Here is a 24,144-nt window from a genome sequence, read left to right as displayed (position 1 = left end):
GCGATCGGTTAATATGGTTGATCGGTTGATGTAGCTCTCATATTAACCGATCGCCCCTATAGGGCGCAATTCTTATCTGATTTGGCTGACATTTTGTACAATGACTTCTTCTACCGATCTTGCATCTTGACTTCTTGAGCCTCTAGAGGGCGCAATTCTTATCCGATCTGGTTGAAATTTTGTATGAGATATTCAAATGCAAATACCAATGAACATTCCATTTAGTAAAAGGGGCAAACTTCTCACATATCAATGAGTGCTATCCGATTCAAGTCTAATGACAACGGGCCTCCTTTTTATAGCCGAGTCCGAACGGCGTGCCGCAGTTCGACACCTCTTACAGGAAAAGTTTTTACCATAACCTGTATCAGGTTATGCCATATAAACCGATCTTGGATCTTAACTTCTTGACCCACTAGAGGACACTATTCTTATCCGATTTATCTGAAATTTTGCATGAGGTATTTTGCTATGACTTCCAACAACTGTGCTAAGTATGGCGCTAATCTATGTATTGACCTGATATAGCTGCCATATAAACGCATTTGGGATGTTGATTTCTTGAGCCTCTAGAGGGCACAGTTATTATCCAATTTAGCTGAAATTTTGAACATCGGCTTCTCCCGATGTATGATCTAAAGCTTGATGCAGCTCCCATGTAAACCGATCTTCCGTTTTTGCTTCTTGAGCCCCTACAAACTGCAATTCTTATCCGAATGGACTGATTTATTACACAATGATTTCTACAATGTTTAGCATTCAATTCATTTATGGGCCGAATCGAACTACAACTTGATATAGCTCCAATAGCATAACAATTGGATAAGCCATTATTCTTTGTTTGCCTAAAAACAGATACCGCACAAATAACTCGACAAATGCGATCCATGGCGGAGGGTATATAAGATTCGGCCCGGCCGAACATAGCACGTTCTTACTTGTTTTTTTTTTTTTTTTTTTTTTTTTCAAATACGTATAGAATAATTTAGTTTCATAGAACTAATTTTTAAATTATTTGGAAAAAGTCTACTTGCTTTGTCATCAATGCAACTCTATTTGGCGTGTGTTTCCTAAGAAAATCTCTAGATTATATTGTACTTGTCTGTCTTCGTCTTATTTACATTTTAAATGTCAATCCATATAAAATATGTATCGATAAATATGGACATATCTGAATTGGAGCATTTCCGTTCAGTAAATTGATGAAAAATTTCTCGAAAATTCTTCACTTAAATATAGATTTCGCAAATGTTGTTTGCTTTATTATGCATGATAACGATATTCGCATTCGAAAAGGAAAAAGAAAAAAATTTAAGATATATTTCAATTATTATCAAATCACTCTTTCCAAAGGAGTTAGTGAGCACTCCATTGGTGCAGTATACCCTCCAAGGGTTATGCAATTTCATATGCATATGGATTGAGAGGACTGGAGGGCCTAAATCAGTATAAATGAATAAGTTCGAAGGGTTGGCCATCATTTGATACGCCTACAGCTTTTGCCACAAATTGTGGGTCAATCGAATAAGCGGTTTTCGCTAACCTATTTAGACAGGTGTTGAGTTTTCGCATCAGTGACTTGGCGAACATTGCATGTATTGGATGTACATATGTTACTAGCTAAAATTGAAAGAACTATTTTTACGGATTGCTCTGACTCTACGGAATAATATAGAAATGACAATTGTTTCAAAAAGCCAAAAACACCAAGTGTACCTTTTATTTATCAGTGAACCGAAAGCTTTTTACTTTTAAAGTTTCATAGCGACTGCACCCAAAGTAGGGGTACTGGTCTACAAAGGGTTAAAAACTAAATGTTACTCATAAGCCAAAATTTCGGCGCAAAAACCAATACGGACTAAATGTAAAGAATAATTAACTCATTGGCCATAAACGAAATTTTCTTCAAGTTAATTTCTTTTGTAACAAACATCGAATTTTGTTTACGAGAAAACTGCAAGATCTTTTACGATACATTCAAGCAACGATGTGACGAATACAATGTTTCAGACAAGTCGGTAGAAAATTGTTATAGCAACGGCTCTATAAGTGCAAATTGGGCGATTTATATATATGGGAACTATATCACAATCACAAACTATTTTTATACCCTCCACCATTGGATGGGGGTATACTAATTTCGTCATTCTGTTTGCAACACCTCGAAGTATGCGTCTAAGACCCCATAAAGTACATATATTCTTGATCGTCGTGACTTTTTCAGTCGAACCATAGCCATTTCCGTCCGTCCGTCCATCTGTCTGACTGTCCGTCCGTCCGTACGTCCGTCTGTCTGTCGAAAGCATGCTAACTTTTGAAGGAGTGGAGCTAGCCGCTTGAAATTTTGCAAAAATACTTCTAATTGGTGTAGGTCGGTTGGGATTGTAAACGGGCCAAATCGGTCCATGTTTTGATATAGCTGTCATATAAACCGATCTTGGGTCTTGACTTCTTGAGCCTCTAGAGTGCGCAATTCTTATCCGATTGGGATGAAATTTTGCACGTAGTATTTTGTTATGATATCCAACAACTGTGCCAAACATGGTTCAAATCGGTACATAACCTGATATAGCTGCCATATAAACCGATCTTGGGTCCTGACTTCTTGAGCCTCTAGAGTGCGCAATTCTTATCCGATTGGGATGAAATTTTGCACGACGTGTTTCGTTATTATATCCAAGAACTGTGCCAAATATGGTTCAAATCGGTTTATAACCTGATATAGCTGCTATATAAACCGATCTTGTGTCTTGACTTATTGAGCCTCTAGAGTGCGCAATTCTTATCCGATTTGGCACAAATTTTGGACAACGGCTTCTCCCATGGCCTTCAACATACGTGTGCAATATGGTCTGAATCGATCTATAGCTTGGCATAGCTCCCATATAAACCGATCTCCCGATTTTACTTCTTGAGCCCCGAATCGGACTATAACTTAATATAGCTCCACCTCCTCCTCCGTCCATATTCATTATTCTTTGTTTGCCTAAAAAGAGATACTGCGCAAAGAACTCGACAGATGCGATCCATGGTGGAGAGTGTATAAGATTCGGCCCGGCCGAACTTAGCACGCAGTTATATCAGGTTCTATACCGATTTACGCCATACATAGCTTAGTTATTGAAAGTCATAAAAAAACACCTCATACAAAATTTAGCCAAATCGGTTGAGAATTGCGTGCTCTATTGGCTCACGAAGTCAAGAAAGAAGATCGGTTTACATGACAGCTATACCAGATTATGAACCGATTTGAATCACACTAAACACAGTTGTTGGAAGTGATACCAGAACACTACGTGGAAAATTTCAGTTAAATCGGAGAGAAATTGCGACCTTAAGAAACTCAAGAAGTCAAGACCCAAGATCGGTTTATATGGCAGCTATATCAAAACATGGACCGATTTAAACCATACATAGCGGACCGATTTAAACCGATTTAAACCATACCTCTAGAGGCTCATGAAGTCCAGACCCATTCATCATTTTTGTCATCACACCTGTATCTAATATTCGTATGACATAACCTAAAAATTTGAGCAAATCTGATTTTTTTATGCGTAAAATTTTTTTATGTTTTGAGAAAGGTGGTTGGGGAAACAATTCAACTTGGGGTTGCTTCCATTCGACTGGCAAAAAACAGATGACTTTTTTTTAATGTTTTTATCGGAAGGAATACAGCACGATCTTACCAAAAAATTACATGTACTATTTTAAAAAGTGATTTTCATATGATAGTTTCATTTGTATCACGAGATATATACAACTCTACATGTGCTAAATTTGAAATGTCATAAGACAACCACATAGCGCGTAATAGATCCTTTACTTGTCTAAACGTCCACTAATAGAAAAAAGTCTGTTGAAAGCAGCAAACACTATCTGCCGGCAGTTAGTATTTAACTTTACTGCTTTTATAGCAGTAGTTCTGCTGTTAGGGCTAAATCTTAGCAATTTCAGAACAGCGGTTTGACTGCTGAAAAGTCTGTTGGTTGCTGCAAATTACGGTTGCTTAATTTATGATGGGGTTTTCGGAAGGAGAGTAACCTAATAAAATGAAGGAAAGAAAAGATTGCAACTAGAAAAAAAATCCTAAATAAAACACATGATCGGTGGTAACAGGCCAACATGAATGATAGCCCAAACACAGTCTACTGACTATTAGTAATTAATTTTACTGCTACTACAGCAGTAGTTCTGCTGTCAAAAATTCCGTTATTCTGCTGTCAAAAATTACGTTGTCCTGCTGTCAAAAAATCCGCTCCACAGAACATGCGAGGTGTGTACAATAAAACAATATTCAAGTGATAGCAATAACAAATAACAAGTAAAAGCGTGCTAAGTTCGGCCGGGCCGAATCTTATATACCCTCCACCATGTATCGCATTTGTCGAGTTCTTTTCCCGGCATCTCTTCTTAGGCAAAACAAGATATAAGAAAAGATTTGCTCTGCTATTAGAGCAATATCAAGATATGGTCCGGTTTGGACCACAATTAAATTATATGTTGGAGAACTGTGTAAAATGTCAGTTAATTAGAATAAGAATTGCGCCCTTTGGGGGCGCAAGAAGTAAAATAGAGAGATCGATTTATATGGGAGCTGTATCGGGCTATAGACCGATTCAGACCATAATAAACACGTATGTTGACGGTCATGAGAGAATCCGTCGTGCCAAAATTCATTCAAATCGGATAAGAATTGCGCCCTCTAGAGGCTCAAGAAGTCAAGACCCAAGATCGGTTTATATGACAGCTATATCAGGTTATAGAACGATTTGAACCATTCTTGGCACAGATGTTGGATATCATGACAAAACACGTCGTGCGAAATTTCATTCCAATCGGATAAGAATTGCGCACTCTAGAGGCTTAAGAAGTCAAGACCCAAGATCGGTTTATATGGCAGCTATATCAGGTTATGAACCGATTTGAACCATATTTAGCACAGTTGTTGGATATCATAACAAAATACGTCGTGCAAAATTTCATTTCAATCGGATAAGAATTGCGCACTCTAGAGGCTCAAGAAGTCAAGACCCAAGATCGGTTTATATGACAGCTATATCTAAACATGGACCGATAAGGCCCATTTACAATACCAACCGACCTACACTAATAAGAAGTATTAGTGCAAAATTTCAAGCGGCTACCTTTACTCCTTCGGAAGTTAGCGTGCTTTCGACAGACAGACGGACGGACGGACGGGCAGACGGACGGACGGACGGACAGACGGACGGACGGACGGACAGACGGACGAACATGGCTAGATCGACATAAAATGTCACGACGATCAAGAATATATATACTTTATGGGGTCTCAGACGAATATTTCGAGTAGTTACAAACAGAATGACGAAATTAGTATACCCCCCATCTTATGGTGGAGGGTATAAAAAGGCGTTAAGTTTGGCCACCGCCTCGGGTGAAAAATGCATAATTTTTGCCCCCATATAGGTCTTTTTTGGTAGCTTTATCCAAATATGGACCGGTCTGAACCATATACGACACGGATGTCGAAAAGTCTAACACAATTCATTGTCCCACACTTCAGCAAAATCGCACAATAAATGCGCCTTTTATGGGCCCAAGACCTAAAATCGAGAGACCAGTCTATATGGCAGCTATATTTTAGTCTACACCGATCTGGGCCAAATTGGGAAAAGATTTTGAAGACCATAACACAACTCGCTGTCCAAAATTTTGATGACTTCGGACAATAAATGCGCCTTTTATGGGTCCAAAACCATAAGTCGAGAGATCGGTCTATATGGCAGCTATATCCAAATCTAAACTGATCTTCAAATCGGATAAGAATTGCGCCCTCTAGAGGCTCAAGAAGTCAAGACCCAAGATCGCTTTATATGGCAGCTATATGGGGGTATACTAATTTCGTCATTCTGTTTGTAACTACTAGAAATATTCGTGTGAGACTCCATAAAGTGTATATATTCTTGATCGTCGCGACATTTTATGTCGATCTAGCCATGTCCGTCCGTCTGTCTGTCGAAAGCACGCTAACTTCCGAAGGAGTAAGGCTGGCCTCTTGAAATTTTGCACAAATACTTCCTATTAGTGTAGGTCGGTTGGTATTGTAAATGGGCCATATCGGTCCACGTTTTGATATAGCTGCAATATAAACCGATCTTGGGTCTTGACTTCTTGAGCTTCTAGAGGGCGCAATTCTTATCCGATTTGAATGAATTTTTGCACGAAGTATTTTGTTATGATATCCAACAACTGTGCCTAGTATAGTTCAAATCGGTTCATAACCTGATATAGCTGTCATATAAATATATCTGGGGACTTGATTTCTTGACTTCACATTGCCCGCAAAAATATAAAGACCGAGAGGTACATGGGTAAATCAAATCAGATAGTGATTCTTCTACGTCGATCAGTATAGTTAGCCATGGTCCAATCTCTTCCGTTCTATTTGGGTGTTACAAACAAACCTGTGCCACAGTAGTGGTGTTAGAAAACAATGTAATTGCAATTACTTTATAAATAGAACAGTCAAATTGAATAACGCAGATAAGAAAGACAGAGATTATGAAGCAGAAACAGTCATATGGGCAGTGAAAAGTTTTTAATCTGATCGAAATCTATTCATATCAATAATGGCCTTATATATTAAAGACCTTTTTGTTTATATAACCCATGGAGGTATAGCCCAAGGGCTAAATGCAGTAAAATGACACTTTAATGTGGTACTTATATAACAGAAACATTAATCAATCTCCTACGGTCATTAGGTGTTTTTGTAGCCCGTTCGTTTGAAAGCAAACAACATTTTCTTAAACTCGTATTTTTTGACACCAGACAAGTAACGCCGGGAAAGTACAATCAAGAATGTAGTGCCAGCTTTGAGAACGAAACTAAAACGACACATTCAACAACATAGGATAAAAAAAACGATTTCTATCAAATGTCCTTACCAGCACAAATATCCCCTTATATTCTATGACCATGGCTATCATTCAATCGCTTTCGAATAAAGTTTAACGTTCGTTACTTTCGTTGCGTTGTAGGTTCCCCCAAGGGCAATGCATATGAGCGAGCACATGTTACAGTGGTTATACCATTTATTAAATCCTTTGTTTGCGTCCATTCAGAGTACCGCAAAATGGTAAGACCCCCAGAAAATGTGAATAGTGGATACTTGTGAATAGTGGATACTTGTGAATGACCAGGCGAGGAATAATAAAACCAAAAGAAAAAAACGTTGTGCTTAAACCGCTCAACAAAATCCCCCTTACATTCGAATGCAAAGAATCAGACATTAATTACAGCCCGAAAAACATATTGCATTTGAGATGGAGTTTGGGGTATGGTTTTTGTTTCTGGGTAAATTATATTTTCTTACGGGTTGTCGTGGCTGCTGATGGCTGGCTGCTCTCCAAATATTTGTGGAATATGATGGTTTTATGGCATTGAGCATTTGCGAGCTTTTTCTTAGTAGAACATTCATGTTGCCGATGTAGGACTTAAATTTTCACCGGTGAAATTTAAAAAGTTTTTGTGGAAATGTATGATTTACGCAAAGTTCCAATTCAATATTGGAAATAAATTTTTCACGACGAAGGAAGGATGACTGCAGAGGTGGGTTCTGGTTTACGTTTCTCCCGTTTGATTTATGTTCCCGAACTCTTTACCGCTCGTTCTCGGTACTGTACGGTTTCACAAAGCGTTTGAAACTGAAATAATTGTCCGGCTGATTATGCTACTGGAAAACAACCGTCTGGCCCCTAGTTTGCTGATAAAGAGTAGAGGTATTATGTACATCAGCGTTCTCGCACTTCAAAGTACACATGAATCCAAAAAGCGGACGAAAACAATAATAAAAAAAACACAGAAAACAAACAACTTAGAAACATGTGAAATGCAAGTGATAATTTCAGCGTTTCACTTTGCCCGTCTGTCTGAATCCCATCGTCAGTGCATTAGACAGCTTGTTATCAATTACAAATATTCAACAAATCGTTTTATAAGAGCGTTCTGCTCATACAAGTGCATGCATATGTTTGTATCATTTTTACCCGACAACACCCCTTGGCACGAATACTTTTCTTAGATTTGCTACACTCTGCCCTTATCAATGGGGGCAAAAACATGTACCCTACACTGGGAACAACAAGGCGAGCAAATCAATTCATCTCAGTGTAATGTTGTAGCCAATAGGCGAGGATTGATAATAAAAATTTTTAAACACACGGATATTGTTTTTTTTTTCTTTATAATTTTAATAATGTTGAAACATACTTTTTTAAAAGAATTCAACCCATTACCTTTACCTTGAACTAAATAACTTTCTGGACTTGATTTAAAATCCTTTTGCACAAAAATTTTCCAAAGATAAATTCTTAAATAAAATTCGTTGACAATAAGGATGATAATTACAATTTCAATACTTTGAAAGAACTACATACGGATTTTTTTTTATATATTCAATAAACATATATATATATATATATATATATATATATATATATACAGGGTGGCTGATGAATATTGCTACAATGATGAATATTGCTACATTTTTTTTTCGGTGTATGGAATACATTTTTCTTTTATTCATGTTAAATTAAATTATTAAATTAATTATTAAATTATTATTAATTAAATTAATTAATTAATTAATTAAATTAATTATTAAATTATTATTATTAAATAGAAAAAAAGTTATTACATTTTTTTTTGGTAGCGGCTTTCATCAGCCACCCTGTATATATATATATAATTTTTTTTTTTTTTTTTTTTAATTAATTCAAACCATTACCTCTACCTCCTATTAGATAAAACATTCGCATTGCAAAGATAATTTCTTATACAAAATTTCTTGACAATGGAAATTTTTATTGGAATATATTTCACTTCTTACATAAGAAAGAGTAGTTTACACACTGTCGATTTATATACTTATAGTTTATGTCGCAACTATGTGTACAGCTATTTATATTTGTGGCCCAATAACGAAAATGCAAATATTTATTATCAAAAGTTGTTTATTGCATTTACAGTATTTTTCAGCATAAATTATACAATTTTGTGCTCGAACCAATTGTCGAAGCACTTTTTACACTCTTATTGAGACGCCTCCAAAACATGGTTACTGAACAGAAGATTCAGTAATTCATGTTTTTCTTTGAATATCTTTATTTAATTAAGAAATTTTTATATTCAATTAATATTTTTGCTGAAATCGAATCTAAAGGGTGATTTTTTAAGAGCTATAGGAAAGTTAAAAACAAACACACACATAATTCCGAAAAATGCATGAAATTCTTATTTGAATTGATAGTACGGTCCATATAATTAAATGTTTGAAGATGATTTAATGCAAATGTTGACCGTGAATGCGCCTTAAATGGTCCATCCACTTAGTCCTATTTTGGCATACTCTTCCCAACATTTCGGCCGGTATCTCATGAATTAATGCTTCAATGTTGTCTCCCAATGCGTCAATTGAGGCGGCCTTGTCTGTATAGACATGAGATTTAACATAGCTCCACAAAAAATAGTCTAAAGGCGTTAAATCGCACGCTCTGGGCGGCCAATTTGCCACTCCCGAACGGGAAATAAAATGTGCACCGAATTCGCCTCTCAAGAAGTCCATTGTTACGCGTGCTGTGTGGCACGTGGCGCCGTCTTGTTGAAACCACATGTCATACAAGTCAAGCTCTTGCATTTTTGGCAAAAATAACTTGGATATCATCACACGGTTGCGCTCACCATCCACAGTTATATTACTATTTGCATCATCTTTGAAGAAATACGGTTCAATGATGCCACGAGCCCATAAACCACACCTAACTGCGACATTTTCTGGATGCATTGGCAGCTCTGTTTTTGTTTCTGCATTTTTCATTTCTAACAAGTTGAATAATTCAATACATTTTTTAATTTAATTTTTTTAAACAAGTAAAAGCGTGCTAAGTTCGGTCGGGCCGAATCTTATATACCCTCCACCATGGATCGCATTTGTCGAGTTCTTTTCCCGGCATCTCTTCTTAGGCAAAAACAAGTAAAAAGGCGTTAAGTTCGGCCGGGCCGAACTTTGGATACCCACCACCTCGGGTATATATGTAAACCACCTTTCATCAAAATTCGGTGGAAATTTCATACCTTATACTCATATGCCTCATACCGATCTGAACTATATACGACACGGATGTCGAAAAGCCGAACATAAGTCACTGTGTCAAATTTCAGTGAAATCGGATTATAAATGCGCCTTTTATGGGGCCAAGACTTTATATCGAGATATCGGTCTACATGGCAGCTATATCCAAATCTGGACCGATTTGGGCCAAGTTGCATAAACATGTCGAAGAGCCTAACACTAAGCACTGTCCCAAATTTCGGCGAAATCGGACAATAAATGCCTCTTTTATGGACCCTAAACCTTAAATCCAGAGATCGGTCTATATGGCAGCTATATTCAAATCTGGACCGATCTGGGCAAAATTGAAGAAGGACGTCGAAGAGCATAACCAAACTCACTGTCTCAAATTTCAGCGACATCGGACAATAAATGCGTCTTTTATGACCCCAAAACCTAAAACCTAGATATCGGTCTATATGGCAGCTATATCCAAATCTGGACCGATCTGTGCGATATTGCAGAAGTCTGTCAAGGGGCTTAACTTAACTTACTGTTCCAAATTTCGGGGACATCGGACAATAAATGAGCATTTTATGGGCCCAAAACCATAAATCAAGAAATCGGTCTATATGGCAGCTATATCCAAATTTTGAACCGATCTGGACCAAATTGAAGAAATACATCAAAGGGCCTAACACAACTCACTGTCCCAAATTTCGGCAAAATCGGATAATGAATGTGGCTATTATGGGCCTTACACCATAAATCGGAGGATCGGTCTATATGGCAGCTATATCCAAATCTGGACCGATCTGGGCCAATTTAGCGAAGGATGTCGATGGGCCTTACACAATTTACTGCCCCGAATTTCATCAAAATCGGATAATAAATGTGGCTTTTGTGGGCCTAAGACTCTAAACCGGAGGATCGGTCTATATGGCAGCTATATCCAAATCTGAACCGATCTAGACCAAATTTAAGAAATATGTCAAAGGGCCCAACACAACTCACTGTCCCAAATTTCGGCAAAATCGGATAATGAATGTGGCTTTTATGGGCCTAAGACCCTAAATCGGCGGATCGGTCTGTAGGGGGGCTATATCAAGATATAGTCCGATATAGCTCATCATAAACTTGCTTAAACTTAAACTGCTTATGGGCAAAAAAAGAATCTGTGCAAAATTTCAGCTCAATATCTCTATTTTTAAAGACTGTAGCGTGATTTCAACAGACAAACGGACAGACGAACGGACATGGCTAGATCGTCTTAGATTTTTACGCTGATCAAGAATATATATACTTTATAGGGTCGGAAATGGATATTTCGATGTGTTGCAAACGGAATGACAAAATGAATGTACACCCATCCTTCGGTGGTTGGTAAAAAAAGGATTTAAGAAAAGATTTTCTCTGCTAGTAGAGCGATATCCAGATATGGTCCGGTTTGGACCACAATTAAATTATATGTTGGAGACCTGTGTAAAATGTCAGCCAATTCGAATAAGATTTGCGCCCTTTGGGGGCTCAAGAAGTAAAATAGAGAGATCGATTTATATGGGAGCTGTATATGTTGATGGTCATGAGAGGATCCGTAGTACATATTTTCAGGCAAATCGGATAATAATTGCGACCTCTAGAGGCTCAAGAAGTCAAGATCCCAGATCGGTTTATATGGCAGCTATATCAGGTTATGGACCGATTTGAACCATACTTGGCACAGTTATTGGATATCATAACAAAACACGTCGTGCAGAATTATATTCCAATCGGATAAGAATTGCGCACTCTAGAGGCTCAAGAAGTCAAGACCCAAGATCGGTTTATATGGCAGCTATATCAGGTTATGGACCGCTTTGAACCATTATTGGCATAGTTGCTGGATATCATAACAAAACACGTTGTGCAAAATATCGTACCAATCGGATAAGAATTGCGCACTTTAGAGGCTCATGAAGTCAAGATCCAAGATCGGTTTATATGGCAGCTATATCAAAACATAGGCCGGTTTAAACCATACTTAGCACAGCTGTTGGATATCATAACAAAACACGTCGTGCAAAATTTCATTCCAATCGGATAAGAATTGCGCACTCTAGAGGTTCAAGAAGTCAAGACCCAAGATCGGTTTATATGGCAGCTATATCAGGTTATGGACCGCTTTGAACCATTATTGGCATAGTTGTTGGATATCATAACAAAACACGTTGTGCAAAATATCGTACCAATCGGATAAGAATTGCGCACTTTAGAGGCTCATGAAGTCAAGATCCAAGATCGGTTTATATGTCAGCTATATCAAAACATAGGCCGGTTTAAACCATACTTGGCACAGTTGTTGGATATCATAACGAAATACTTCGTGCAAAAATTCATTTAAATCGGATAAGAATTGTGCCCTCTAGAGGCTCAAGAAGTCAAGACCAAAGATCGGTTTATATGGCAGCTATATCAGGTTATGGACCGATTTAAACCATACTTGGCACAGTTGTTGGGTATCATAACAAAACACGTCGTGCAAAATTTCATTCCAATCGGATACGAATTGAGCACGCTAGAGGCTCAAGAAGTCAAGACCCAAGATCGGTTTATATGGCAGCTATATCAAAACATGGACCGATATGGCCCATTTACAATGCCAACCGACCTACACTAATAAGAAGTATTTGTCCAAAATTTCAAGCGGCTAGCTTTACTCCTTCGGAAGTTAGCGTGCTTTCGACAGACAGACGGACGGACGGACGGACAGACGGACATGGCTAGATCGACATAAAATTTCACGACGATCAAGAATATATATACTTTATGGGGTCCCAGACGAATATTTCCAGTAGTTACAATCAGAATGACGAAATTAGTATACCCCCCATCTTATGGTGGAGGGTATAAAAACGTCTTGCGAAATTTCAGCCAAATCGGATAGAAATTGCGCCCTCTAGAAGCTCAAGAATTCAAGACCCAAGATCGATTAATATGGCAACTATATCAGGTCAAAACCAATTTGAACCATACTTAGCACTATTGTTGGATATCATAATAAAACACGTCATGCAAAAAAGAATTGCGCACTCTAGAGGCTCAAGAAGTCAAGACCCAAGATCGGTTTATATGGCAGCTATATCAAAAAATGGACCGATATGGCCCATTTACAATACCAACCGACCTACACTAATACCATATCTTGATATCGGACCATATCTTGATATCGCTGCAATGGCAGAGCAAATCTTTTCTTAAATCCTTTTTATACCAACCACCGACGGATGGGGGTATATTCATTTTGTCATTCCGTTTGCAACACATCGAAATATCCATTTTCGACCCTATAAAGTATATATATTCTTGATCAGCGTAAAAATCTAAGACGATCTAGACATGTCCGTCCGTCTGTCCGCCTGTCCGTCTGTCTGTTGAAATCACGCTACAGTCTTCAAAAATAGAGATATTTAGCTGAAATTTTGCACAGGTTCTTTTGTTATCCATAAGCAGGCTAAGTTCGAAGATGAGCTATATCGGACTATATCTTGATATAGCCCCCATATAGACCGATCCGCCGATTAAGGGTCTTAGGCCAATAAATGCCACATTTATTATCCGATTTTGCTGAAATTTAGGACAATGAGTTGTGTTTGGCCTTTCAACATCCTCCGTCAATTTGGCTCAGATCGGACCAGATTTGGATATAGCTGCCATATAGACCGATCCTCCAATTTAAGGTCTTAGGCGCATAAAAGCTACATTTATTATCCGATTTTGCTGAAATTCGGGACAGTGAGTTGTCTTAGGCCCTTCGATATTTTCCGTCAATATGGCTCAGATTGGTTTAGATTTTGATATAGCTGCCATATAGACCTATCCTTCGATTTAGGGTCTTAGGCCCATAAAAGGCACATTTATTATCCGATTTTGATGAAATTCGGGACAGTGAGTTATGTTAGGCCGCTAAATGTTCTTCGTCAATTTGGTTCAGATCGGTCCAGATTTGGATATAGCTGCCATATAGACCGATCCTACGATTTAGGGTCTTAGGCCCATAAAAGCCACATTTATTATCTGATTTTGCTGAAATTTGGGACAGTGAGTTGTGTTAAGCCCTTCGACATCCTTCGTCAATTTGGCTCCGATCGGTTCAGATTTGGATATAGCTGCCATATAGACAGATCACCGATGTCGCCGAAATTCAGGACAGTGAGTTAGGTTAAGCCCTTCGACTTGCTTCTGCAATATGGCCCAGATCAGTCCAGATTTGAATATAGCTGCCATATACACCGATCTCTCAATATAAGGTTTTGGGTCCGATTTCGCCGAAATTTGGGACAGTGAGTTGAGTTAGGCCCTTCGACATTTTTCTGAAACTTGGGCCAATTCGGTTCAGATTTGGATATAGCTGCCATATTTCTCTTTCGACCCGAGCTTTATGATCGAAGATTTTTTTACTTAATTCGATTAATTGCAGATACAAAATGAAATGTATTGCATTAAAATATGTTGTCTTTTAATTAAAAACCAAAAACTAATAGTTTTCACACGCGGAGAGATCCTTAAAAAGACAACTATATGGTTTATCCATAGTATCGTGGGTAGAATGCAGATGATGAAAAATCCAGATCAAATTTTTCAACCTTTGTTGTTGTCTTTGGTTCATCCACATTTGCTTGTAGAGGCAGCGATCCTCGTCAACCTCCAATAGGTGAGCAAGATCGTTCCTTTCCTATAGGTGAGCAAGCTCGTACCTATCGCCGCAAGGGCATGATGGCCAATGGTTTTTCAAAGGCGCCAATGCCTCGCCTCCTTATATCCAGAATTACAGGCATTCAGTATTTAAGCAAGAGGCTTTGCCGTCCGGCCTCTTACTGAGACATTCAACTCTATGTTATGATTTTCCGCGACTGCATTTGCAGCTGCTCCCTATGTAGCATTTCCCTATCCGCAAACTGTGGACGCGTCCGGTAATTCCCAGCTAAGCTTTTCATGACAATGAACACCACACAAATCGAAACTCAGAGTTCCAGCCTAAGTGGATTCAACTTCGATGGCCTTTTTCTTTGTTGCTTTTTTTTTTTTTGAAAGCAGTAAGTGGGTTAAGTAAATTTCTGTAAAGTGCATACCAACCTCAATATTTCTCGTATAAAATCTCGAAGTATTGATCAATATTAAGGGGTGTTCTTAGGTACTTGTGTTTCTGTCAATCCATATTAGGATAGGTTGAGAAGAGGATGCGGATTTTAATCCGCCCCATGCCACTATGGACATACACCTATGCCAGTAAATGGCTCTTTTTGAGCTCTATATACTTAAGAGTAGCCTCGAAAAGAAAATCTAAATTAAAAATTCCCTTTATTAATAGCCTAGTTTTTCACAATCTGGATCTCCCCATACGATTTTGGTCGTCCTGCTGAGCATTTCGCTGTTCCACAGTGTAACATGAGCGTTAGTCGCCCCCGCCCTTAACTGGGACGGCGTCGATCCGAAAAGCTTTGGATTAAACAAGTTTATTAATGGTAACTGCTCAGCATCCAAACGATGCGGAACGTACCATCCTTAGAGAAGGCGTTGATCTCCTTCTTACATTCCAAGACTCGCACTCGACGTCCTCGCGTTAACACTACAACACCTCACTCATTCCGTGATCGCCCGGATCTCATCCTGCAGGACCGTATTATGGTCAGGCAGTCAAAAACAGATCTCAGACCCTGAGTTCTCAATGTAGAACCCCAGGTCCATCCTTTCCTCTAGCTTTGATCCATCTGTGTTGCACAATCTTCCAGACGGCTATACCAGAGTTTCGTCAATCCAAGACTGTGCCTCTGGCAGCAGTGTCTCACACTCGACTCCAAGTGTCATTTCAGGTATCCGATTGGAAACCACTTCTATTCCATCAAGGTTTCCTATTGTCGCTTCAATTATACCGCAATTTTATGACCTGCTCCTATTCTCTATCCATTCTCACATCGCCTTAAGTCTCTTAGTCGCAATGGCTGCCTCAAACCTAATCTGTATGTTTATGGGTCGTATACCTAGAACAGACTCCATTGTGCGACTAAAGCCTGACATTCCGACTCTTTTTGAGGCGATAAACTTTTTTGCGACTTCTCTAAATTTACACTTATTCACCAAGTTGTGCGACTTTAAACCAAATTGTGCGACATTTTTACAACTTATGAGAAGTGCATAAATTTAACCAGGCGACGACTCACAGTGTTACCAAATTGAACAAGTAAAAAGGCGTTAAGTTCGGCCGGGCCGCAACGCAACTTATTGGCCCAAATTTCGGCAAAAGGCGCCAATGCCTCGCCTCCTTATATCCAGAATTACAGGCATTCAGTATTTAAGCAAGAGGCTTTGCCGTCCGGCCTCTTACTGAGACATTCAACTCTATGTTATGATTTTCCGCGACTGCATTTGCAGCTGCTCCCTATGTAGCATTTCCCTATCCGCAAACTGTGGACGCGTCCGGTAATTCCCAGCTAAGCTTTTCATGACAATGAACACCACACAAATCGAAACTCAGAGTTCCAGCCTAAGTGGATTCAACTTCGATGGTCTTTTTCTTTGTTGCTTTTTTTTTTTTGAAAGCAGTAAGTGGGTTAAGTAAATTTCTGTAAAGTGCATACCAACCTCAATATTTCTCGTATAAAATCTCGAAGTATTGATCAATATTAAGGGGTGTTCTTAGGTACTTGTGTTTCTGTCAATCCATATTAGGATAGGTTGAGAAGAGGATGCGGATTTTAATCCGCCCCATGCCACTATGGACATACACCTATGCCAGTAAATGGCTCTTTTTGAGCTCTATATACTTAAGAGTAGCCTCGAAAAGAAAATCTAAATTAAAAATTCCCTTTATTAATAGCCTAGTTTTTCACAATCTGGATCTCCCCATACGATTTTGGTCGTCCTGCTGAGCATTTCGCTGTTCCACAGTGTAACATGAGCGTTAGTCGCCCCCGCCCTTAACTGGGACGGCGTCGATCCGAAAAGCTTTGGATTAAACAAGTTTATTAATGGTAACTGCTCAGCATCCAAACGATGCGGAACGTACTATCCTTAGAGAAGGCGTTGATCTCCTTCTTACATTCCAAGACTCGCACTCGACGTCCTCGCGTTAACACTACAACACCTCACTCATTCCGTGATCGCCCGGATCTCATCCTGCAGGACCGTATTATGGTCAGGCAGTCAAAAACAGATCTCAGACCCTGAGTTCTCAATGTAGAACCCCAGGTCCATCCTTTCCTCTAGCTTTGATCCATCTGTGTTGCACAATCTTCCAGACGGCTATACCAGAGTTTCGTCAATCCAAGACTGTGCCTCTGGCAGCAGTGTCTCACACTCGACTCCAAGTGTCATTTCAGGTATCCGATTGGAAACCACTTCTATTCCATCAAGGTTTCCTATTGTCGCTTCAATTATACCGCAATTTTATGACCTGCTCCTATTCTCTATCCATTCTCACATCGCCTTAAGTCTCTTAGTCGCAATGGCTGCCTCAAACCTAATCTGTATGTTTATGGGTCGTATACCTAGAACAGACTCCATTGTGCGACTAAAGCCTGACATTCCGACTCTTTTTGAGGCGATAAACTTTTTTGCGACTTCTCTAAATTTACACTTATTCACCAAGTTGTGCGACTTTAAACCAAATTGTGCGACATTTTTACAACTTATGAGAAGTGCATAAATTTAACCAGGCGACGACTCACAGTGTTACCAAATTGAACAAGTAAAAAGGCGTTAAGTTCGGCCGGGCCGCAACGCAACTTATTGTCCCAAATTTCGGCAAAATCGGATAGTAAATGTGGCTTTTAAGGGCCTAAGACCCTAAATCGACGGATCGGTCTATATGGGGGCTATGTCAAGATCTAGTCCGCTACAGCCCATCTTCGAACTTATCCTGCATATGGACAAAAAAAAAAAAAAAGAATTTGTGTAAAGTTTCAGCTCACTATCTCCATTTTTATACCCTCCACCATAGGATGGGGGTATACTAATTTCGTCATTCTGTTTGTAACTACTCGAAATATTCGTCTGAGACCCCATAAAGTATATATATTCTTGATCGTCGCGACATTTTATGTCGATCTAGCCATGTCGGTCCGTCTGTCCGTCCGTCCGTCCACGCTAACTTCCGAAGGAGTAAAGCTAGCCGCTTGACATTTTCCACAAATACTTCTTATTAGTGTAGGTCAGTTGGTAGGTCAGTTGGTCTATGTTTTGATATAGCTGCCATATAAACCGATCTTGGGTCTTGACTTCTTGAGCATCTAGAGTGCACAATTCTTATCCGATTGGAATGAAATTTTGCACTACGTGTTTTTTTATGATATATATTATAGTTATATATTCTATAACTGTGCCAAGTATGGTTCAAATCGGTTCATAGCCCGATATAGTTGTCATATAAACCGATCTTGGGTATTGACTTCTTGAGCTTCTAGAGGGCTCAATTCCTATCCGATTTGGCTGAAATTTTGCAAGACGTATTTTATTCTTACTATCAACAACTGTTTCAAATAAGGTTCAAATCGGTTCATAACCTGATATAGCTGCTATATAAAGCGATCTGGGATCTTGACTTCTTGAGCTTCTAGAGGTCGCAATTATTATCCGATTTGCCTGAAATTGTGTACGACGGATTCTCTTATGACCATCAACATACGTGTTTATTATGGTCTGAATCGGTCTATAGCCCGATACAGCTCCCATATAAATCGATCTCTCTATTTTACTTCTTGAGCCGCCAAAGGGCGCAATTCTTATTCGAATTGGCTGACATTTTACACAGGTCTCCAACATTTTATTTAATTGTGGTCCAAACCGGACCATATCTTGATATCTCTCTAATAGCAGAGCAAATCTTTTCTTATATCATTTTTATACCCTCCACCATAGGATGGAGGGTATACTAATTTCGTCATTCTGATTGTAACTAATCGAAATATTCGTCTGAGACCCCATAAAGTATAAATATTCTTGATCGTCGTGAAATTTTATGTCGATCTAGCCATGTCCGTCCGTCTGTCCGTCCGTCCGTCCGTCCGTCTGTCTGTCGAAAGCACGCTAAGTTCCGAAGGAGTAAAGCTAGCCGCTTGAAATTTTACACAAATACTTCTTATTAGTGTAGGTCGGTTGGTATTGAAAATGGGCCATATCGGTCCATGTTTTGATATAGCTGCCATATAAACCGATCTTGGGTCTTGACTTCTTGAGTCTCTAGAGTGCGCAATTCTTATCCGATTTAAATGAAATTTTGCACGACGTGTTTTGTTATGATATCCAACAACTGTGCCAAGTATGGTTCAAATCGGTCCATAACCTGATATAGCTGCCATATAAACCGATCTTGGGTCTTGACTTCTTGAGCCTCTAGAGGGCGCAATTATTATCCGATTGGAATGAAATTTTGCACGACGTGTTTCGTTATTATATCCAACTACTGTGCCAAGTATGGTTCAAATCGGCTCATAACCTGATATAGCTGCCATATAAACCGATCTGGGGTCTTGACTTCTTGAGCCTCTAGAGTGCGCAATTCTTATCCGATTGGAATGAAATTTTGCACGACGTGTTTTGTTACGATATCGATGGGATCTTGACTTTTGCCTAAGAAGAGATGCCGGGAAAAGAACTCGACAAATGAGATCCATGGTGGAGGGTATATAAGATTCGGTCCGGCCGAACTTAACACGATTTTACTTGTTAAAGACTGTAGCGTGATTTCAACAGACAGACGCACGGACATATTTAGATCGTCTTAGATTTTTACGCTGATCAAGAATACATATACTTTATAGAGTCGGAAATGGATATTTCGATGTGTTGCAAACGGAATGACAAAATGAATATACCCCCATCCTTCGGTGGTGGGTATAAAAATCTTGAATATAATTCTAGAACTTTCGAACGGAGTGATATGTAGACAAAGCATAATACTCGTGTAGCTAATGTTGAGGTGTTTTCCAATAAGGCTGATCCATGAGACTTGAAATTTGGTCACCTCGAGTATGCCAAATTTTCAATTGCTTGGTTCTTTTAAAAGGTAGAACTCGCAATACCCTACAAATAACTTACTGACTCTGGAATATCCGTAGTTGGGTTATTGGTCATTCAATAGTGTTTTGTAAATTAAAGTCAAGGTTTCGATAGTAGTTTGAAATTGTTGAACTTTTTTCAACCCGATTACAAACTTTAATACACCGTTGGAAAGGTTTCAAAATTCTACATATAGTGTATAACTTAAGAGACCACCGAAGCGCAGAGATTAGCATGTCCGCTTATGACGATGAACGCCTGGGTTCGAATCCTGGTGAGAACATCAAAAAAAGATTTTCAGTTGTGGTTATCCCCTTCTAATGCTGACGACATTTGTAAGATGCTGTGCCATTTGGTATGGCAGCCGTGGCAGCACTGCGGCACGCCGTTTGGATGAAGACCTTTATCATTGATATGCGAGAAGTTTGCCTGGTCCTTAATGGAATGTTCTTTAAAAAATTTAAATTTGCATATCTTAAAGAGGACTAAATGTAGGTGCTATTAATGCTGTACTAGTCCAATTTTTATTTATAAAGGCCGGAACTTTAAGCTCCGACTTGTGTGGTGTTCATTGTTATCACAGGAAGCTTAGCTGAAAGCTACCGGGCGCATCCACAGATTGCGGATAGTAAATGCGGCCGCGGGCACTCAGCGATTTCGGGAGGTGAGCCTCAGTGAGGGGTCAGGTGGCACAGGCTCTTTTTTTAAATACTGAGTGCCAATGATTCAAATTACCAATGGCCAACATCAGCGTCTGTTCCCATGTTAGGGGCGATTGGAGGCGAGCATCGGCTATTGGAGCAAGAAGCTCGCGACATCGAGGGATACACATGCGATTCCACAAAGCGCGTGCGGTTAGGGTGCTGAGCTAGTGGTTAGTTAGGTTAGATTTAAGTGCCAGTCTGCCATTAGACTCACTTAGACGTTTTCGTCCATTGTGATTCCGTAGGAATAGAAAAACGAAGATGCCTTCTAGTTCCTACCGTTGAACCATCCAGATCGCTTTAAAAAGCCCAATAACTTGCGAATGTTCACATCAGCTAAATCAGACAGGTTCTCAAAGAAATAAGAACCTAAAATGGCGCTACTTCTGACTGCTAGTGCGCGACACACACACAGAAGGTGTTCTATAGTCTTTTCTTCTTCGATATCCCTACAGCTTCTGCAAGAGTCGTTGCTGGCAACCTTCACTGTGTCAGCATGTATTCCGATTAGACAGTGACCTGTCATGACGGACACAATGATTGAGACGTCTGTTCTAGCCAATGACAGCAAAGCAGTAGACCTATTCAAGTCTAGATTAGGCCACATAGTTTTGGAATGCTCACAGCCTCCTCTTTGTGACCATCTATCATTCGTTGTTCTTCGAGCTTGCTCCTGAAAATATAGCTTACTTGTCGCTAGAGGCATACCCACAGATTCCAGTATCCCTGGAATGTGTAGGGTAGTTCCTAACTTCGCAAACTCGTCCGCTTTACAATTCCCTGGGACATCTCTGTGGCCCAGCACCCAGAATTTTGAATTTTGAATTGTTCTGCCATCTCGTTGAGAGACCTGCGACAGTCGAGGGCGGTTTTTGTGTTCAGAGATTTAATGGCTGCCTGAGAAGATATTTATGCCAATCGTCCTAATGACATTATATCTTAGCCATTCCACCACTTCCTTTATTGCAAGGAAGTCCTTGATACACTTGATACACACTGCAGTGGTCGGGTAACCTTTTCGATATGACCAGTTTAAAATCTTTAGAGTACACCCCAAAGCCGCCTGGTCGTTGAGTTTGGAACCATCGGTATAGAAATCTGTGCAACATCTGTTACCAGGGATATCGTAGTTAAAATTGGTTCTATCAGAAATAGTCATACAGTACTTTTTATCAAAAAGCGGCTCAGGTAGGGTGTAATCCACAATACCTGAAATATCGGATATTGTATCAAGGAAAACACAGTGTCCGTAGCCGCCATATGACTAATGAGAAAGCTCCCTTAGCCTCACGGCAGTGGTCGCTGCAAGTTGTGTAGCCACAATGTCCAGAGGCATAAGATGTAGCATTAAATTCAGTGCATCAGATGGTTTCGTCCTCAGTGCGGCTGTCATGCACAAACAAGTCATCCTTTACATCCGGTTAAGTATTGAGCATTAGGTGGACTTTTGAAGCGCCGTCCACCAGACAACATCACCTAATAGCATTATAGGTCTGACAACTGCAGTATAAGCCCCCAACTTTTGCCAATGGCTCTCTTGCAGGGGTATAGGGCAAGAGTGGCCTTGTTTGCCCTTTCTAAAATGTTGGATTTGTAGTCCATTTTCCTATCCAGCAAAACACCCAGGTAATTTGCGCTTTCTGTAAATTAAACACTTTCTCCTCCTAAGGAGACAGGTTCCAATATATGCAAGATGTATCTCCTGCTGAAAAGAACTACTTCTGTCTTGCACGGATTTATACCTAGACCACTTTCGGTAGCCCACTTCGTTGTTGCACATAGAGCTTAAAGTGCTGGGAAACTTTTCCCTAACCGCAATTGCCATGTCATCAGCATACGATACCACTTTTACACCTTTTTCTTCCAGAGACAATAATACATTGTTATGGTTATATTCCAAAGTATAGGAGACAGTACACCGCCTTGAGGTGTTCCTCTGCTGACCCATCTTTTTAGATCCACAGATCCCAAGCCAGCCGTAATGCACCTTTTAGTAAGTAAGTTGTTAACAAACTTTCTTGCGGTAGAGTTGATGCCTAGAAACTCCAACTCCTTTATGTTTGACGTTGGTTTTATATTATTGAAAACACCCTCAATATCAAGAAATGCTACCATTGTACATTCGTTGAAAGCGATAGCACCCTCCATATAGCCGACTAGGTCGTGAACGGCAGTTTTAGATGAGTTGCCTTTACTATATGCATGCTGCTGCCACGACAACGATCTCCAGGGTTCTTTCGTCCGACGAATGCATACCGACGTGTTTCCTCACTAGACATTGTCCATACATTCTCTGACTTCTTGATATACCCCACCGTAATAGATCTCGAGGACAGAATCTTCCTTAGCCTAGACGCCTCAGATGTATCCTCTACGGAGCTGCAGAATTCTACCCAGGATTTGTTCAGAGCCTTTCTAAGCTCGCCCTTATATTTTCTTAACTCAGCTTTATGTCCCAATCGTGTGATGCTCTTGTTGCTTTTGCTCTGTTGAAGAGTTTTCTGCAGTCTTTCCTTAGACCAACGAGCTCTGGGGTCCACCATGGCGGTCGTTGTTTGCCCCATGTCTTGGCACTAGGGCATGCTGATACAAGCGAGTCATTCAGGGCCTTCGTGATCTGCTTGACCACTATGTCTATATCCTTCCTTTTCTAGTCTAGAAGAATTTGTGCCGAAATTTATCCCAATCCGCCTTTCTTCTGTTTAGCCGAGGGACCACTACTTCAGTATTTTTTCTAAGGCTAAAACTAATACAACGATGATCAGAGAAGCTGTGGCCATCCAACACTTCCAATTCGTACATTCTTCCACTTACATCTTCCGATACAAAGCTTATATCTAGTACCTACTGCTTGTTCCTGCCAATAAAGGTCGGTTTATTCCCTTTATTACAAATTGCCAGATTGCAACTTATAATATACTAGCTGACCCGGGCCCGCTCCGCTGCACCTTCTTTTACTTTATATGTAACAAAAGTTTCCTTGGAATATTTATTGTCGACAATTAAAGAGCTTTTAGTGACTTAACATGCTATGAAAAAAGTATATCGCTCGACAAACAGTTTAACAATATAAATTCCTTTATCTGAATCCCATATGATCTTTATTGGTCTACAATTTTAAGTTTGGATGTAAAGTGTACTCCATTCTTAAAATACTTTATTTCAGCCCGATATTCTCATGATGTCTGATTTAGGGGTGTTTTCGTAGGTGAGACACTTGGCCCTGAAAAAATATCAGCATAGTGCTCTTCTCTCAAATACCATTTATTTAAACCTCATATTGACATTGATTTAGGGGAGTTTACAGGATGA

General features: G+C 39.6%; 1 protein-coding gene across 1 annotated transcript in view; it reads right to left on the bottom strand.

The window, feature by feature from the left end:
- LOC106092402 (delta-1-pyrroline-5-carboxylate synthase) overlaps positions 1-7,704 on the bottom strand; it is a 336,045-nt gene extending 328,341 nt beyond the window's left edge. The window contains exon 1 of the mRNA XM_059361090.1: positions 7,361-7,704. Coding sequence (XP_059217073.1) covers positions 7,361-7,465 — 105 coding nt within the window. The 5' untranslated portion in view covers positions 7,466-7,704. The remainder of the gene's footprint in view (positions 1-7,360) is intronic.
- Between the last annotated feature and the right edge of the window lie 16,440 nt (positions 7,705-24,144).

Source organism: Stomoxys calcitrans, chromosome 1 (genome assembly GCF_963082655.1).
Source record: "Stomoxys calcitrans chromosome 1, idStoCalc2.1, whole genome shotgun sequence".
Taxonomy (NCBI): domain Eukaryota; kingdom Metazoa; phylum Arthropoda; class Insecta; order Diptera; family Muscidae; genus Stomoxys; species Stomoxys calcitrans.
The sequence above is the reverse complement of the archived record's forward strand: the minus strand, read 5'-3'. Positions and strand labels throughout refer to the sequence as shown.